We start from the raw sequence: 21,379 nt of genomic DNA on the forward strand, positions 1-21,379 counted from the left end.
GTTCTAGCAGTTTGAAATTTAAGGCATGATGCCATGCACCACTAGTTTTATTTCATACTTATATGTAAAACTTCTTTTACTTCTCTTCATTTTTTGTTAAAAATAAATATATAAACTAGTGGTGCATGACATTAAACATAAACTAGTGACATCTTAAGGCAAATTGCTGGAACTTCCTGTACAGCTATTTTAAATTTATAAAATCTTAAAAATAAATTGAGAAATTTTGCCTGTTTAGAGACGAAACATATTCAAAATAATTACGGTATTGGAAGTTCCTGCAATTTGTCTTAAGGCACGATGCTACGTACCACTGGTTTCTTCTATATTAAATATTAATTGTACTATGTAGCTGGATGATTATGTTGATTAAAGAATTCAATGTAAAAATATAACATAACACTTATTTGTAACATCAATATCAGCTTTACACAACCGTTAAATACCAACTGCGACCAATTTCTATGTATGTACATATCTACAAGTCGAATTAAGTTTAGTATATGTATGTGATGTAATCTAAGAAAATATATATGTACATACATATTTATTATTCGTTTTAATTTCTTAATTCTTTTAATAATATCTATGTGTGTATTTGTTAATCTTAACAAATACACAACATTATTCTTCAAACATTCAATTATCCGGGTTTTTGATTATTCAAATTCCTATCGACAACAAATTAGTCAGGTTAATCTAGTTTCTTCTGTAATTGGTTTTAAATAAATAAATATATAGATAATTTAGGAAAATAAGTCGTCATCGAAAATAAATTCATAGTTTGCGTTGTATTATATATTAAATAAATAAATTTCGTACAGTTTGAGCAATATTTTAACCATTTTCATTCAGATAGAATATAATGTACGTTGGCATATAAAACGTGTTCCTAAGACCTGTGATCTTTATCCTGGCGTGTGCATAAATGTATGCGGGTACATTTAACATTGTGTACGGCGTTACCCAGTACCCACACGCGATGTGTTTGAGTGGAAATGATGGATCGGTCGTCGCTTATGATGTATTTGACAATCCGAATATCATTTTTATTCATTCTTATTTCTATTCCCACTGAACGAACGACAAGCTCCTTGGACTTTTTCCCGTACTAAAAGGCAACGTCTGACATGTTATAATGTATTATTTCAGATAGCGAAATGCTGTATTTTCAGTTTTATCAAAGAAAAATGTTTTTGTTTTTGTTATATTGAGGAAAGTTTTATTGACAAACTTTAATGATAAAAGATTTTATGTTTGAATTTGAGTAAATATGTATGTTTTATTGAATTACGTTTGTGATTCCTTTATGTGATAATATAAAGTATAGCTAGTTGACAGACAAAACTGAAACTCGCATATCAAAGCCATTCAGCTACAATTTTTTTTTTAGATAAAATTACACGTATAATGATAGAATTTTAGCATAATAAATGGCGCAAATTTGAAGGTGAAGTTATGGAGCTATTTGCCAAATAGTCTAATTCAAATATTAAAAAAATATTTCAAAATATTGAAAATTTATATAAAATTCAATATTTTTTGAAGATAAACAATTTTCAAATAATTTGATAACTTGATCAAAGTATTAATTCAATTTAACACTTGCATAATTGCTTCTTTTAACTTATTTTACATTTTTATTAACTTTTTTTTTATTGTTCACACATCGCCAGTGTAGAGGTTTGGGAGGTCCTTTTTACCCCAATCGCATGTGAGTTATTCTATTGGCTATATAAGTCTGGCTTAAAATTACATAAAACAATAAAATAATGAAAAATTAAAACAAGTATAGTAAACTAAACAAGCGTGTTTTAACACTAACAACGAAAAAAAGTTTTGTTTAAAAATTTGACTATATTATAAATGGCCACCATTTACCTTTCGATTGCGATGTCGCCTGATTTAAAGCCTTGACTTATTTAATACTTATTATCTTGATTACACATAAATTTTGCTCTTCTTCAAACTAGTATTGTTGAAATTATTCACAGTTCACTTGTTTTTGATATCATTGATACTACTAGTTATTGATTGAGTTGACTAACATAAGTTTTTCACCGATCATGAATCGTGACTGTGTCAGAAAAATGCCTAAATATAGTCGATAGTAATGGAGTATATTTAGTTTATCTAGTTTAAATAAATTAACTATTAATATAAGAAAACCAGATGAATTTTACTAAATGAACACGCCACGGATTTTTTTGACTTTTATCATTCAAAAGTAATAGTATTTTATAAATTTTAACTTTAGTCCAATTAATTCTACCTATGAGACGAGAAGTTACACAAACTTTTTTAAAGATTATTGGTATAGGGTAGAGCGGGGATCATAGGTCCACGACCGACATCTCAAAAACCAGTAAAATTACGAATTTTTTATTAACAATATTTGAAAGTAGAAGGAAAAATATGTATAATCAGACATCACCTTGATTCCTCCGACGTTCATATCTGGAGATAAACGGCAATGTCTAAGAATCCATAACAAAAGTAATTTCTATGTTAGATTTTTCTGGTTGTGAGCACTGTTGTTTAGTTTACCAGACCTTAATGTGATTTTGAAGTATATCTCATATAATTATTTTATGAGATGTGACTTTATTTCTAAGTTAGATTCAACAGAATTATTTGTGCAACTAGTTATATTAGATACAAAATATATGCAACTAAGGACAGAAGTTTGTTTAAATACTGTTTGGAAAGTTTAGTTTTTACACCGATACAAATGCTCACACAAAGTTGTTAAATACCTTTAGAATTAAAATAAAACATTATATCTGTTTGTTGGCTGACCAAATTTACCCTATCTTTGGGGTGAAAAGATCCAGGTGACAATTTTTTGAAAAATAGCAAAAAAACATAGTCCTACACTTACGAATTATCTAGGAAATTTACTGAACATAGTCAGATGTTTGTTTGATATGTGTTATTTGTTCTGATATAATTATTTTGATTTTCACGATATAAATGCTCAAACTCAAATTGGACCTTTGTGCTCCACCCTGCCCTATCCAAATGATTTATCATCGCTTTATTCATAACCATGTACATCAAATGTATATGTAACTTTTATAATAAATAATTTATTTTATTACCAAGTATATTTTATATAACATATTTAAACTTATAATGATGGCTTGTTCTAGGTGGTATCGTTAGTTATTCAATACCGCAGTCTCCGGAGCCCGAACTGAGCGACTCCAGCTACGACGGCAACCGAACCTCCGGTCGTTTAACTGGCGGCTTGGGCAGGCTCGTCGATGGACAGTACGGGGCCGATAATTTCCGACTAGATATAGGTTACGGTAAAGGTAAATATAATTATTTATTTATATGGAAAAAAAAATTCTCTAGAGTATTAAGCATTGGTTACTATCGGAATCAATTAAGTGTTCAACTTACTCTCATTTTAGAATATAATTAATTTACTCTCCATTTAATCCCGCGTTAAATTATCTATTATTATTCTAATTTTACATTTATCTAGCCTCTTCAAAGCAACACAATTATTTTTTGTATTAAATTACAATACACAATCGATACATTGCTACATATATGGAAAATGTAATAGAGTACAATGAAGAAGCAAAAAATATTTTAAAACAAAAACTAACTATGGCAGTGTATGGCATAATGCCTACAGGCAAATGGCTGGAACCGAAATGAAATATTCGAAGAATATTATATGTTTTTGATCCCGGGTTCGATACCCACTTTGAGCAGCCTGTTGTCAGGCAGTAGTGACAACTAGGGAATGCAATACCGGTATACCGGTATACCGAATTACCGGTAAACCGCCCGATTTTTCGGCGGTATTTTTACCGGTATTTACCCCAAAAATACCGGTATTTTCGGTATTTTTATATAAGCGTTATTTGATACATAATACATTAAAGTTTAAATTTCTCGGAACAAATTTATCTTTAAATTCCATAATCGCATAAACAGCTACATCTTCAAGTGATTCTATAGGATTAACAAATGTCAAATATTATTTCAACTCGTCATTAAACTGAATATTTATTGCTTTACTAAGAGCTACATATCGTGTTACAATAAATAGAATTGGACTGGTAGATAATGATGTTTGTTTCATCCTATGTAAAAATGTAACAGTTTTTTAAGTGTTATTTGCACCAAAATATTTTATATCATACAGATTACCTCTGCGTAATCTTTATTTTTTTTCTAACTTTATACATAATAATTATGATTGTTACTAAATATTTTTGCTTCTTATTACAATTATAAAATATTATTTTTGAAAAACGTTTCGAAGTTTAAAAATACTATAGAATCATCACATTGTTTTAAATAACAATACTCAACAATTATAGTAACTTATTATTTATCTCGACAAAGTACCTATCCGATCTTAAATTAATGTAGAATTTTTTTTTTTAAATATTGGAGATTTTGCTAATTTAACACATCGGATACAGGCAGTTTATTATAATAATTATTTTATGCGTTTTTAGTCTTTCTTACTCATAAGTTTGTTTTTGGTGAAAAGTACTCAACGTACTCAATAGTGATAATGAATTAATTAAATTGGATATAATTGTATTAAATTATTATTTAAAAAAAATAAATTTATGGTTTTATTTTGATTTTATTGTTTAGTTGAATATATTTGTAGTTGTATATACATTTTTTTATATTTGTACTAGTAACTGTCAATTTTGTTTACGTTTGTTTAAGATAATAAAAATATCGGTAATTTACCGGTATCCCGGTTTTAAAATGAAAAATTACCGAAATACCGGTACTGAAATTTTCCATCGGTATTGCATTCCTTAGTGACAACGATTTCCACTTTGGAAATATAGATAGCTATATGTTCCAAGCAAAAACTGCCCTAATACGGCCCTATTACAACAATTGTAATAATGAAAATTCAGCACATAGAGATGACACAACTGTTTGGGTTGCCATTTATGATAAAACAAATATAGTTTGTAAGAAATTCATCACAACAGCTCATAGAACCCATAAATTCTGATCACTGTTCAAATAAATTAAAAAAAATGTTTTCAAATACATTATGATAAGAGATATTTCAAGTATATAGGTAAGCCTTAGAATTTTCACTTGAAATAAAATTAAAATTAGAATTATTTTCGATATTCAAAAAAATATATTTTTGGTATGTTAAAAAAAATATCTAAAATATTTTTTTTGCTTTCTGCAGAACAATCTTTTAGTCGATACAAGCAAAAGAATCATCCAAATCGGAAGCTTTGTTCTCCAAAAAAAACTGTCATTTTTTGCACATTTAGCTCCGTCTCTCCGAAAGGGCTGGATCTGCTTTTGCTAAAAACTAATTACCACTTTTCCTCTTCATAACGAATAGATGATGAATAGATGATTTGGATCATTCAAATCTCTAATCATTCAAATATTTTGCCTACAAAAAATATTGCAAGTTACACTATTTATAATAATCAATTTGAAAATATTTAATATGCTTTGAATATTTTGTAACGGTTTGCGAAGTTCTAGCAATTTGCCTTAAGGCACGATGCCATACAGCTCTAGTTTCTCATTGAAATTCTGAAACAACGATAAAGTTCATTTGCATACTTGGATATTTTATATGGATTTTTAATATTATCATATTCAGATAGGATGTGATATCCTATAAACTTAAAATACTATTTTTTTTAGATTACATTTATATACATTTATAACAGCTATCGACATTAGAATTTAGCAATTAGTATTTTTTAGGATTTAACTAGAATTTTAATGAATTTTAATGAATTATACTAGTTTGTTTATGTATGCATTGTATGTGTGTGTATTTTGGTAATTATGTTTGAAATTACATTTCTTAGGCAAAATATTCTTTAATTCAATAGTAATAAATTAATAAATAATTAGTGATGCATCGCATCGTACCTCAATTGCTGAAACTTCCCGTAACAAAAATTAAAAATAAAGGAATTAGTTTAAAAAAAAATAAAATTTGAAAAATTTGTTTTATTTTTAATATTTTGAAACTTTTTGATTTTTTAGAACTTTTTTTAACAAAGCAATAGTACAGCGTACCTCAAACGTACAATTTGTACTCATTATTATTTGATGTACATAATATGTCTAATAATCATTTTTGAGTGCTAAATGTTTTTTGTTATTTTTTTCCTAGAAGCTCCAAATCAGCTAGACCTGTCTATCCAAAAATTCAGTTGTTTATTTTCTCAATACAAGTAAAATATTTTTTGCATTGTTCAAATCAAACGCTCTATTCTCGCAAAAAACTGAATTACCATTTGTGGCACTTTTTGCCCCGTATTTTTGAGGCAAAAGTTAATCTGTACGTCTTTTTATCAATATGCATCGAATGTATTTTCAATCATTTAAATCGGTTGAACCGTGTTCCCGAAAGCGTCGACAAAGCTTTGGAACACACACACACAATAGCCTTTTTTTTAAGGTATTCCAAAATGTTCAGAATCCTTTGAAACGAAAAGATCTATAAATGTTTTCATTTCCGATTATTCGCGATTAATATTACTTACCCTGCGGAAAGTTAATAAAATTCATACATATTATTTATATAGTTTATCATATTATCCAGAATCCAACCCAGATGTTCTTTGATGATTCCGATATCTTTCAGGAAACGGCTGGGTAGGTTGGAGGAACACTTCATTAGGCGAACGATACGTAGAGTTAATCTTCGAGTTCGATCAGTTGCGGAACTTCAGTGCCATTCATCTGTTCACCAACAACTTCTTCAGCAAAGATGTCCAGGTAAAGATATTTATAGTTAATAGGATTCCCTATCATCTTTGTATTTGCAAAATGTAAAGATGCACTATCTCAAAGAAGAAACTAATTTACCATCCAGTTTATATTAAAATCGTAAGGTAAAAATCTATTAATTAACATACCTCAGGATCTGCTACAGAAAACACAGAGAAAAGACTTTGTAATCTTTACATTTTTGGTCCATTGTAGAAAAATGTCTGTTATGTGTATTCTGTAGAGTGTATGCGCACTATGTGTGTATGTATATATCCATCTACGTTTGAAAAAGTAGCTTTACCATTTGTAATAAATCAAAACTTATTTTAAAGTGCAGAGCATATTGATTTTCAATATATACCTATCCATTCGATTACGGTAGAAAAAGTACTAAAAATAGTCATGTAGATGAATCAAGTACTCGAAACACTTGACATATAAATATCAGTTTTCAAAAAAAATTTCTATGAATCCATTATTTTCAATTTAATCAATTTTCAGTTTTATGATAAAATTGTCTCTAGAAAAATAATTCAATTGTTTATGTTTTTACTACTGTTAAAATTTGTCGCTAAATTAAAAATTTCGTTCCAAAATTGTTATTTTCAACAGCCCTTGGAATTGTCCGAAAGCTATTTATCAATTTTTCAATAGAAATGTTTGAATTTTATTCCTAAAATAGAATCTACAAAATACACGTTAAAAATAATAAATATTCTTCATGCGTTTAGTAAGTTTTATGATTATTACTTCAATTTTGAACTAGTTAAAAGTGACATTTAGCCTTAAGGCAAGTTGCACGAACTTTACGAAATGTGTTAGAATTGATTTAATTAATCGAAATTGAAATTTAGATATTAGATAAAATTTCTAACTGTTTATTTAAAAAAGAAGCAATCGCTCTCAATTAAATCTAAATATTGCGATTTTGAATAGCTTTCTGAAACATACTTAAATTAACTGTAATTATATTAATTATATTGCACACACACGTGCTTGTAAGCCCTAAAATTGATATTTTGATTGAATTTATAATGTTTGACTCAACACATCACAAAAGCGAATGTGACACAAATTTTGACTATTTTCTCAAACTTTGATGAATTTTTAACATTAAACTATTTGTCGAAGGACTATTTTCGTATGGTCTATAAGACTGTGATATCTATCTTCAAAAAATATTCATAAAAATCAACAATTTTTTCTGCAATTGTTAATTACAAGAAAACGTTCCGGTTGATTTTCACCTAAAGCTAATTAGTATCATTCCAAATCAATATCTTTTAAACAGTTTTTGATTTTTTAAAATCGATTCGGAACTGCAGGCTAAAGCGTGGACGATTTTTCTTTTCTTTTCTGCTATTTACAAAGAAACGACTCGGCCGATAATCGCTCAAAATTGAGAAACTATATTTGTCATCGAGATACATCGAATGGCTTTTAATATTTTGAAATCTATCCAGCCGTTTTTGAGAAAACTTCAATTTACGACAAAAAATGTGTTCACACACACACGCACATACTTTTTCCAAATTTGGTCTCATTCGATTTAGAATGGCTTGAAACGTCGAGAAAATATAAAATTAGCTAATCGAATTTTTTGATGAGAACATAAACTTCTTTTTCGGGAAGTTAAAAAATAATAATATTACTTTGCCATCAGAACTTTGGCTTTGCAACAGCGGGATTTCAGATTTGGCACAATTCAGACTGATATCAAGCAGTAATGTCTATAATTTTTATGTGAAAATATTTATATAAATATGTTTGCAAGTTAAAATTGCTCTTTTGCGCCAATGATCCAACAAATTGGAAATATATCATTAGTATGAGAGGGAATCTAGCAATAATATTATATTTATAAAATATCATTTCAGGTTTTTTCAAGAGCAAAAATCTGGTTTTCCGTTGGTGGTTTACATTACAATGGTAGACCTCTGGGATATTCTTATATGCCTGACAGAGCCTTAGAAGTAGCCCGAGATGTGACAATAGCTTTACATCATAGATTGGCAAGATTTGTCAAAATTCGACTTTATTTTGCAGCTTCATGGATTATGCTGAGCGAAGTCCTCTTTGATAGTGGTTTGTAAAATTGATTATGAATAATTATGAAGAATTATTTTACCTAAACCATTTTTTCTTCCAGAACCATTAGGATACAACGCAACGGATGAAATTGAGTTAAATACCAGTGACGAAGAAATTTTGGTCAACCCAGAAATTGGGGTAGCTTTTGATACATTTGAAACAGGTAATATAACTTCAATAATGTATTTTATCTGTCTATACCATATTTTGGCGTTTTGATACAGTTTTCTGTTACTTAAAATATTGATTACTTTCGCACTTATTTTACTGACATAATTTCACTAAGAAAGCTAAAAATTAAAATATTACGTTGATAGAGAATAATATAACTTACTCTAACTTCGGTAAATACTATTTTCAAATCAAATTCAAATTTTTCAAAATAAATTCTCAATTTATATCAATGTATCATGAATAATTGCAACGATTTACCCAGAAGACATGCACACTTTTGCTATTTCAACCAATTCTTTTATTAAGAGTCGTTTCATACGGTTGGAATTACTACAAACCTTATTGTTAAATTAGTTAACTCTCCAAATGAAATAATATCAAATTATATTTTATTGATAACATTTCAACGAATTTAATAATTAATTTGTAGTTTTGCAATTATGTTGCTATTCAATATCCTTTGATTTGAATGCTTAGATAGAGTGCATTGCTTTTTTTATTTCTGATGGATCAACATTATATCATAAAGCAATCAAGAAAAGCAATCTAAAATTAAAAAATTTTTATAGAAGGAAAATTTTTGGAAATCAAATATTCTACCGATTAATCAAACGTTGGCATAAATGACATTTTTACAAATATTCTTTTAATATTTCTCATTATATCATATTTAAGCACTTATCTATTTATTTTGTTATATGTGAATAAGTTAGATTAAACTTTGACTTTTTTCTAGTACAAGCTCATCAAGATGAAGGTGGTTATGTAGAAGCCGTTATAGGCGTCTTGACCGCTGTTATGCTATTGCTTTTAGTTGTTTTTGTAATCATCTTGATATTGAGTAGACGACAAAAACTTCAAGGATCGCCTACGATATTAAGAAATCCATTTGGTGTTACTATAAACATGAAGGTAATTAATTTTGCACATAACAAACGTAATCAACAGTGTTATGCATGTTTTGTCATGTTGTTCATTTGTGCGTGGCGCACCCGACTCCTAATTAAAAGTTGTGCACAGATATCAATCAGTTTTTTAATTAGCTTATCTATGTAAATATTACTACACTTTATATATATTAATATATATATAGTTAATTGCATATGTATTATAGAAGTCGGACAATATGACATGGTATTTTGGTTTTTAATGATACTTATTTAATGATATTATAATCAGTCTCAATCGCTTTTACTCATCTTGAATTATTTATATATTTAATAAAAAAAATGCAAAAATAAATCGATCGCATAGCAAACAAATTCTTGTCTAAGACATGAAACAAACTTCTCATGTCTTAGACAAGGAAAGGAAATTTTTCAATAAATGCAAGTCTCTTGTTTCAACTGGTTTAAAAAGTACTTCTTTGGCCTGTTTGGGAAGTAGTTAGATTAGAAGGTAAAAACCGCCACCATTTTCTTTTTACTTTGCCTTGAATTAATTACAGTGTAGTGCTCACTAAATAGTACTGTGTCTTTTGATAAGTGTGTCATTTAGTCCGTAAGTGAACAAAAATAAATATACAATCAACGCCATTCGATGGTCATTATCAACCAAAATTGCTTGAATACACTAGTACTTTTATCGGTTCATTGATTCTAATATAAATAATTGCAAATAACAATAAAAAAGTCTCAAAGAATATTTGAGCAAAATACCGTCAAAATAAACTTTTGGAAGATTGTGACAATGACGATCAACGTCTGACAGGTTTTATTATCGCTTTCTTCACGAAAACGTTACTGACCTTAGCCAATTTTTAAATAAGGCTATAATAATTTTGAATAATGTATCATTTTGTCCATATAGATCATTCTGTCCGTCTTTACTCTAATCATTGGCATTTGAGTCACAATTAGAATGATTTAATAGTTATATTCTGTAATTAGATATTCTAACTTGTTTGCCCTCGAAGGTGTTGGCATCTTGACCAGTAGACCAGAAAAGAGATCGAGTAAGACTATTAGGATCTGTAATAGTATGGTTGCTGGTATTCTTCTCTACTGCTATGAAATAATAGTAGGACAGCTAGTTTTGCATCATACTCATAACATACATAAAGTTTTATTTTCATATGGTTTTCCAATATTTTTTTAGACTGCCAACTATAGTTTACATTATAGTCTTTATTGTTTTTGGAAATTATAAATTCACCACAGAGCCAAAAAAATTGCATTCAAATTAGCATTTAATTAATAAATTTTATAGTGTTAAGTTTTTCATGTTTCTATACGTTTATAAGTGAATTATGTTCAAATATTACATCTTATAATCATTATTCCAGGATCTCCTGATGAACTTGGCGCCGTCGTCGAATGGCGGTGCCGGTGGTAGTAGCGCTGCCTCGCCGGTGGGACAGGCGCCTCCTGGAGGTGCTGGAAGCCCCGCCACGTCACCTTTGCTTGTCAACGGAGGTACCGGCAGCTATGTAGCTCTCACTTCATCGCTTATTGACTGCGAAGCACCTTCCAGCGACAACGAATCGAGACTGAGTGAGTACTATTAGATACAATTAAATTTTCGATAGAGATGTTGAAGACTCCGATAGAGACGCCAAAAATTAAACGCCAGTTATGACTCATATCAATCATTTTTCACATTTTTTGATGCGTTATAAATGATGATAAACTAGTGGTGCATGGCATGGTGTCATAAGGCAAATTGCTGGAACTTTTCGTTCTAAAATTAAATATTAGAGGGGAAAAATCAGAAATCATTAAATATTGATCAATGATTAATACATATTGTTTTAAATATTTTCAAGTAAATAATTATAAATACTATGTATTTTACTGCTTATATATTAAATCGTGACGATATGATCGCAAAAAACACTTCAGGATTAACAAAAAATGCTAAAAGAATCCATCTGAGAATATATTTTTTGCAATCAGAATAACGTCTATGATATATACATTTATAAACAGTAAGTTTACCATTTATATTTAAAGTATTAAACTTTGTATATTTTTGAAAATTAAAAAAAAATGTTCTGAAAATTTGGAATTAGTTTAGTTAAATGAATTTATAATGATTTTATAATTTATAATGAAAACTAAATTTTTTAAATACCGAAATTAAGAAAATGTAACAAAATTACTTATTTAAAATCTCTATAAAATATCTGACAATTTGATGTGCATATGTCTAATGATATAGACCGCTAAATATATTTTTTTTTACTTTTTCACCAGTATCTCGGAAATTTCTGGACACGCCTTTCCAAAAATTTAATCAATTCTTTATTTCATCAATGCAAGTAGAATATTTTTGAGTCATTCAAATAGAGCGCATCATTACCTAAAAAACTAAATCATTCTTGGCACTTTTTGCTTCAGCACGTCTTCCCATCAATAGGAATCGAATGTTTTTTTAATTATTAATATCGGTTGATCCATGCACCCAATCACGTGAGTCTAGGGTAAGTTATAGTAATAACACAAAAATGTAAAATATATTATTTTTGCAAATTTTTACGTTTTAAAGGTTTCTGAACATTTAGGCAAACCTTAGAAAAAATGTATATATGTGTGACATGTGTGTGGTGTATGTGCACGAAAGGGAGGTGCAACCGTGCAACCGAAGATACGAGGCAAAAAATGTCAAAAATCAGATTTATAAAATACGATGATAAAATTTACACTATTTATATAATGATTATTTGTAACTATTTAATTGATTTTATCCATCGATTGATCCAACGACTTTTATTGATTGATTATTTTTATTTTGCAAATGCTTAATTATGTTACGGGAATTTCCAGCAATTTGCCTTAAGGCATACTGCCATGCTCAACTAGTTAACTTCCCGTAGGGCCAGTTATAGTAATCGCAAAAAAATCGAAAATGAAAATTTTTATATATCTTTACGTTTCAGAGGTTTCTGAATATTTTGGCATACATAAGAAAAAATAGATGTATGTGTTTTGTCAACGATTTCGGGAACACCGATCAACCTATTTGAATAATTCAAAAAACATTCGATTTGTATTGATAAGGAGACGTGCTGATTAGTTTTTGGCGAAGGCAGGTCTAGCCGTTCTTAAGATACGGGGCAAAAAGTGCCAAAAATGGTAACTCAGTTTTTAAGAGAACGGAGATTGGTCATGAATTGATCAAATTTTCATGAAAGTAGGTCTAGCGGTTTCGGAGATCTAATGAAAAAAGTAAAAAAAAATGCCATTTGGCGGTCAAAAATGATCATTAGACATATGTACATCAAATTATCTGATATTTTATAGAGATTTAAACAATAAGTATATTTTTTTTTTTTACATTTCTATGGGTTCCGTACCAATGCTTATCTGTTGGAGGGCGGCGCGGCACTTACGAGCTTTTTCGTCTCTATGTAGTTCAAGCAGTACGATTGCTTTGAAAAAAAGTTCTGAATTTCCAAAATATATCGAAATGAAGAAAACGAAAAAATTTTTTTGTAATTTTTTATCAAATTTATAGTTTCTCAAAAATCTAATTTTTTCGAAGTAATTTTTTTTCAAACATGTAAATCAATTTTTGGTACGGGAAGTACCAGCAATTTGCCTTAAGGCACGATGCCATGCGTCCCACTAGTTTGGTTCAAATTCCTGCTACATATAAGAACAAAGCATTAATATCCATAAAAATACTTGTTATATATGAACCTCCTCGTCCTCCGATCAGACTAATTCTCTTGATTTGAAAGATATTTTTTTACAAATCCTTTTAGTTATAATTAAATATTTATAAACAGTATCAAACTATTTAGTTTGTTTATAACAAACATCGCAAAAAGTTACTAAATCCTTTCCTAAAGTTAGAACAGAGATTGTATTACCGCCTCAACTTGAAATTGGTTCGAGATAAAAGCTCGTCGAAATGGCAACATGCATGTAGTGCTTGTGTTTATATTTGCACCATTTAAACTTTTATACTTAATAGCGTTTTAGTTTATATCTCGTTATATATCAGTTTATGTATCATTGACGCGAAGTGGTTATTCGGATTCAGCGTTAGAGCCGAGCTCTTAATGCACGATGGTAAAACTTTATAGATATCGTAAATAGTTTTATAGGACCAAGCAATTTTCTTAGTAATTTTATCTGGCCAGCTCAAATAACTATCTCGGGCTATCGTTTTACTATACTTTTTTAATCGCAAAACAAGAGTTGGAAAAGTTTTATTTTATAAAGTTAAATAAACCGATCAAAAGAAGATTGTGTACTGATTTTATAGTACCCATACTTATCAAAATAAAAACATTTTAATTCTACTTTTAATTTAATTATGTGTAAAATTTTAATAAACACCATTATCATACTACTGCACTACGTTTATGTCATTGATATGATAGTGATATGTTTCAAGTATAAAATTTTCAATAATTCATCTTTAAAATAACTTTTTTTATTATTAGTATTGCAAAAGTTTTGGTTTTCTATACACCATGAACTATTTCAAATGTTACTGGTCTCACGTTAGCTAAACTTTGAAGCACAGAATAATTCTAAATTTTTGTATGAAACCTCTCATCAATAAAACAGCGGATTATAAATTCAACTATACTTTTGTGTGAATAATCATAAATTTCTTTTTAGTAATAGAAAAATATTTTTTATGTGAAGATCTGTTTTATTTTAGCATTGTATTATTATTAACTAATATTTCACATTACTTTTAATGAAACTTATAAAAACTTAAACTTATGAGGTTTACTCTGATCATTTCGATACATATTGTATTAACAAGCGAAATATTTTTATGTATATATATATATTAAGGTCCCATTTGACTTTGAGCCCTACCTTTTGTAAAATTGCTTTTTTTTCAACAAAAATTTCATGTTTTCTCGACGTTTCGATCCATTCTGAATCGAATGAGACCGAATTTAGAAAAAGTATGTTTGCGTGTGTGCATATGAACAGATTTTTACCTTAAATCGACGTTTTATCAAAAATGACTAGGCTGATTTTAAAAATTTAATAGCCATTCAATGTATCTCGATAAAGACTATCGTTTGTCAGTTTTACATGACAATTGGAACGAAAGGACCTTCAAGCCCCGCTCTACATATATAAATTATGAGAAACAAATTGACAAATATGATTTTTTATCTACTTTTCGAAACATATTCGAGACTCTATGGTTTTATTTCTGTTGAATTCAATTTGATTAACAAAGCTAGGCAGCATGTTATAGCACATTACTTTGGTATCATCTCATCGCATAAATTGTTACATTACATTTATAATTATAATAAAACCAGCCATATATAAACGATATAGTCTTGTTGTTGAAGTTAATGATACATTATGTTCTATTTCATTAGTTGCAAACACTATGATGAGATTGCTTTCGACAATTGCTTAGAAACTGCCACAGTTCCAATTGACTTACTTTTTAATATTCGATAAATGCAAATGTAATAGTTGATATATATTTATATACATTAAATTATATGTATATATATGTATATTTATATATATATATATATATATATATTTATAGATATATGTATATATTTATATATAGATACATATGTATAATTAATATATCTTGAGATCTTTTATTTATATTTCCACGGAATGAAGATGAATAGATGCTGTGATAATTCTTTTATCGAATCAAGTATTAATAATAATTTCACCGCTATTGTTTATTATTTCATAATTAATCAATTTATAGATTACTATGTTACAACGTTTTGACAACAAAAAAACGACAATAATGCCCATATCAATTTATTCTTTACTCATTTTTAAGAAAATTTACTTGTTTCTAATTTTTTTAAATTTAACAACGCAAGCAATGCCGAATATAAATAAACTATATAATATATATTTTAGTTCTCTTTCTTGAATAAACGTGAATTACAATTCATATCATAATACAAATAAAACATATAGAGTATCCTGTAACACATTTTATATGTCCACAATTCATTACTTATTTATTTCTCCCAATCTGTTTAACTTAAATATATACTTATTGTATGTTACGACTACCTCCAAGGTTTTGTTTAAACTGATTGCATGAGTTAATTTTTATTAATATAGTAATCAAGATAAATATTTATACTATATAGCAATCACAAAAATGTTTACCCATTATCTAAGTTTGATAAATTTGGAACGAAACAAAATGTATAATTATCTTTATTAGAACAATAAAATAATTTAACAATTGGAGATACTAAGTTAGTTAAACATATTCTCTGCGTTAACTTTGACCAGAAAATATCATTGATTAAAAATGAACTACATTTATAATCAATAGCTTTCTGCTTTGGAGGTCTGATATAGGCTAATAAAATAATAATTATCTAGTCTTTAAAAAAAAGAACTGTAAGTGTAACCATAGTCGTGAAAAAGTCTTTTTTACAAGACTCTTTTACATTTGGGAGACTGCAAAACCAATTGCAAATTCAATGTTAAATCATAATTAAATTTTTCAATTGATTTTGTGGTCTCTCAGATATAAAAGAGTATCGTGAGATAAACTATTCAGCAACAAAACAAATACTTCTTCAAAAACTCACAAGCTTTGACTAATTTTATTCTTTCTATTCTATCTTAATGTAAACGAGTAAGAAGTGTGATAGCTAAACTGATTTCATCCAAGAATATGTTTATAACTTTGATTATAACATGATAAAAATTTATTTCCAGTTTCTGCAAAATCGGCACCGTCCGCCAGCCCATCACCGACGGTAACACCTTCGATTATGTCTGCACAGTCTCCAGCTACGCCCACCAGGCGACTGATCAGCGCGACCAGCAACGGGTCCATGACCCTGATTCCAAATGGCAGATCAAGGGTAGCCGGAAAAGGATCATGTTTGGGACCATACCACCAGCAACCTCAGTCGATTAATAATAATAATGATTCGCTGCGGAGGAGTGATCAGCATACTGTTGGAAGGAAGTCGGAATCTTCAGAAAGGACGAAGAGGTGTCATACTGCACCAAGGGATAGGCATAGGGTGAGATATTATTATGTTTTTGTTTTTCTTAGGTTCATATTTCATAATGACAAATATTTTAAACAAAAGCAAAATAGTCTACAAAATTTACAATTTTATATTTATATATTTGGAATATGCTTCGAAGAAAATATATGCACACGATCTTTCAAAATTTGTTACAACCATGATAAATTAACAATATAATTAAATATTTTAGACGCATAATTTTGAATTTGTTTGCGGGTCAGCTAGTATATTTGTTTTATTACATACATATATATATATATAATATATATTATATAAGTGTCTTACATATTCATTATAATTGCCTTCTTTTAGTATTTTATTCATACCTTTTAGTAAGCGTTAATAATTGATCTAATCAGTATTAATTGAGAATGAGAAATTTTGAAAATTTTAACGATAGAAATTTAAAATTTTGATGCGGCTCATTATTCAAAACATTGATGAATTTTAAAAATTAGGCGTAGGCCCATAACATTATAGTATACTCTTTATGATCATGAACTCCATCATCAAAAGTTATCATGAAAAACGTCGAAAAAAATTTTCAACAACTAATTACGAAAAAACTCCCCGGCTGCTCTTTATCAAAAACCAATCACTTCGATTCTCAACAATGTCTTCTAAACAGTTTTTTAGTTTTTTAACACTAAACATACCATAACGGGTCAAATGACCCATTTTGAACTTTTGCATTGAAAATGCACGTATAATTTCATTGCGTTGCAAATTTGACTTCATGACTTTTTTTGAGTAATTAAAGTACAGTTATAAACAACATTTTTTTCTTGTTATGTTTGGTTTATTCTGAGTAATCCTTCTTGTATACCGATATCTACCACAATGGGTCATTTGACCCGAGAGAATTTTTTGGTTTATGAGATTGTCGAGTGATATTTTGTAGTCAGTAAGTTGCACATTATCTAAACACTGTTGCGTAAAGTAGTTCAACGAAAATAGCTCAGAATAATTTCAAGAAAATATCAAATTTTAGATTGAAAATAGCTTTTTATTGTTAGAAAAAGTGGCAGAAATTGAAAGTCTTGGTAAGTACCTAGATTATATTTTATTTTGATAGCTATAGTAATACAGGTTATTTTTTACCCAGAAAAATGTCGAAGAAAACAAGACATTACAAGTTCTTACAAGATATAAATAATATTGGCAAAGAGTTTTCAGAAATTAGTGAAGGTGAATTTTCTGAAAATGAAGATATTTGGTTGAAAATAAAAATGAGTTTGATTCAACAGATACCGACGATGAAGAAACAATAAATAAATGTTTACCTGAAACTGTTTCATATTACAATAAAACCAAATTTGGTGTAGACATGACAGATCAAATGGCGAGGAAATTTACTACAAAATCCAAGTCTTGCAGATGGCCTTTCCAAGTTTTTTTCAATATCCTTGATTTAGCTGGCATAAATGCCTGGATTTTGTACAAACAAACGACAGGAGAAAATATCTCGCAACAAAATTTTTTACTAAAGCTAGCAGAAGAACTTTTTTGCCCCGATTTTCGAGAAGTCTTTGAACACACCAAAACAAGAAACAAATACGAAATTATCGTTGACTAAGTTTACTACAGATGCTTATAAACATATGAGATGTCAAATAAACTGTAAGAGATACTGTAAAGAAAATAAACCAACAAAATTTGCTCTAAATGTAAAAAATATGCTTGCGGAAAATGTACAATGGACACAATTATATGTAAAAAAGGCGATTAACTATGATTTTTTTTTTATTTTTTTTTTGTAATAGAAATGCTCAACATACTTTTTTGTTTGATTATAATAAATTTAATTTTATTTTTATTTTCTTTTTAACATCCATATTTCATATATTCAACCATGAAACATAGAGTCGGGTCATTTGACCCGCTATGGTATAATTAGGTATATATTAAGTCTTGGTATGATTAGTGTTAAATTAATTCCGCATTATTGGCTAAATCTTTGACGAAAAAATTTTTACTTATTTGCCAATTGTGAAGAAACGGCTACGCAGACATCGTCCTTTTATGAAGTTTCAAGCTTTTTTTGAGGAAATGACGAATGTAAAATTTTGTTTTACTCATACATGTTTTGTTCAATTTCAATCTTAAAAGATTCAGAATAACATGAAACGCACATAAAGCACAGAATTAACGTATTTTCTGACGATAACATAAATTCTTCCTGCCTACAGTGAACTGTAATAAAAGCACACAATATGTTTCACGCTATATACTTTCAAATTTTGTTAATAAACAAGTAATCTAGTGACCTATACTTACAAGAGATTTTTAGCTTGCGATTAAATTATTATTTCGGGATATTATGAACAAAATATTTGATCCTATGCAACAAACTATAATTGTTAAAGTTTATTGATTCTCACAATCAGATTATCAGCTTTGCATATTTTTAATTAATAATTATAATTACATGCTTAAACGGCTATTAATTTTATTCTCCAAAATAACTATCATTAGTTAGCGCATTATCTAAGATTGAAAAATTTGGAAAGAAATGTATGTATTATGTTTGCATTAGTTACTGCTCAAATGGGACATTAGACTACTTTCAATGGAGTGAAATCTAAATTATTATGTTTTTATATTCTAACTTTTTTTTCTTGTTTATGTAATGATAGCTTACAATAGATTATAAAATTGTATAGTAACTTGCTAGTTTGGTATATTGCTATTTTTTATAAAAAAATATAAGTTACCGCTATTAAATATGACACATTTTGGCCTTTGGAATTTATGAATCTGTAGCATTGTATTAATATTACAAATAGTTATATATTATGTTGCTGAATCAAGTTTTTAATTCAAATATATGTATGAATAATTATGACTATAAATTTATTTCAGGTGGCCCCTCCAGTTGTGTGCTGGAACATTGCGCCGAGTATGGGCAGACCGTACAGTTGCCGCGAAAGCGAGTTGGCTCCGGTCCCTAGATATTGTCTAAACGTAGTTGAAAAATTTGGCTCCAGTCATGCAGGAGAGGTATGTTGATTCAAAAAATCAAATACAAAGTAAAATATTACTCGATAAATGGGTGGCTAGTCTTCATAGTATACGTATGATTTTAATCAAACTCCAAATGTAAATTAAAGATAGTTAATTCATTGTCAGATTTTAAATACAGAAATATCAATCAATACTGAATCAATTTGACCGAAGTGATTTAATTTAAATTGCTAAAGAAATAAATTCGCAGACAGCGTTTACAACAGGTCTCTTTATCCGGCAAATCAGTTTTGGGAAGGAACGCGTTCCGGCAAGAAAAAATATAAAAAAAATCGCTACATACAAAATGATTTAATAAGTAAATTTTATAAATTAATATTCAACTAATTTTTTTAATTTTTATTAATGTTCTTATTATTGTAATAAACATACATACATGTGCACACAATGGTTTTTGTAATAATTTTTCGAAACGGAACCGGAAAAAACATAATTCGTTTTCGAACGGAACCGGAAAAAACATAAGAACCGGTTTTTGAACCGGTTCATGAACCAGTTTTTAAATTTTAGCGTTCCGACAAAATATTAGCACAACAACCCACTGGTTTTATCAAAGTCGTTTTTAATTTAGTTACAAATTGAGATGTTTGAACTGAAATATTAATTACAAAACAGTAGTATATTTCAAATTTCACATATGTTACTTTAAGACCGAAAAGTGTCTGATGCCCGATTATTTCGGATATAGTTGGACTTGTTTCGGACATAGCGGGCGTTAGTCGAATAAAATAAATAATGTAAGACATTCATATAATGGAAATTGATTGTAGCAAAAAAAGCAATTCTATAAATACAAAAGCATAAGAACTGCAAAAAAATGTAATATTTTAATAATTGTATGAATTTTTTGCCATCTAAGGCAAAAATATAAGCCGTTCGATCGCTTGTAAATTCGCTTTTACAACGCTCGTTCGATCGCCTTTACAATCCAACATTTATTGGTAATTTTTTCAATCATTGTTTTATTGACATTTATTTATTGGTAAATTAGTTGACAATTTATAGCAGAAGAGTTACCCTGATATTTCAATAGACTTATTGTCTAAATTTCGGCCTACAATTTGAAATTTGTATGCATATTCATAGAAACTTTGATCTTTAAAAATCTGATGAAGTGCTGTGGAATTGATGATCACTCAATTATTGATTAAATCTGGTAGTAGATCAAAAAATTGCACTCCTAGACTAGTAATTCCCAACGGGGGGCACACGCCCCACAGAAAAATCAATTTTTTAATTCAAAGGGGGAAGGCAAAATTAAAATATTACACGACTTTAAACCCACTTGCTTTAGGTGATTTGATGTAATTTGTAAATACGTTAAAAATTTGTTAATATATTATGATCATTGTTTAGTTTAAGTGAGCA

At 28.7% G+C, this 21,379-nt stretch overlaps 1 protein-coding gene across 1 annotated transcript in view; it reads left to right on the top strand.

Annotated features, from left to right (window-relative positions):
- The window catches only part of LOC113367074 (discoidin domain-containing receptor 2-like), a 118,186-nt gene that overhangs the window by 94,820 nt on the left and 1,987 nt on the right, over nt 1-21,379 (top strand). The window contains exons 3-10 of the mRNA XM_026608703.1: nt 3,153-3,317; nt 6,629-6,762; nt 8,634-8,841; nt 8,906-9,010; nt 9,758-9,933; nt 11,306-11,513; nt 16,665-16,978; nt 19,850-19,987. Coding sequence (XP_026464488.1) covers nt 3,153-3,317; nt 6,629-6,762; nt 8,634-8,841; nt 8,906-9,010; nt 9,758-9,933; nt 11,306-11,513; nt 16,665-16,978; nt 19,850-19,987 — 1,448 coding nt within the window. The remainder of the gene's footprint in view (nt 1-3,152; nt 3,318-6,628; nt 6,763-8,633; nt 8,842-8,905; nt 9,011-9,757; nt 9,934-11,305; nt 11,514-16,664; nt 16,979-19,849; nt 19,988-21,379) is intronic.

The sequence above is a fragment of the Ctenocephalides felis genome, unplaced genomic scaffold, assembly GCF_003426905.1.
Source record: "Ctenocephalides felis isolate EL2017-DRISC unplaced genomic scaffold, ASM342690v1 CF-g0.4_SCAFFOLD_01170, whole genome shotgun sequence".
Lineage (NCBI taxonomy): Eukaryota > Metazoa > Arthropoda > Insecta > Siphonaptera > Pulicidae > Ctenocephalides > Ctenocephalides felis.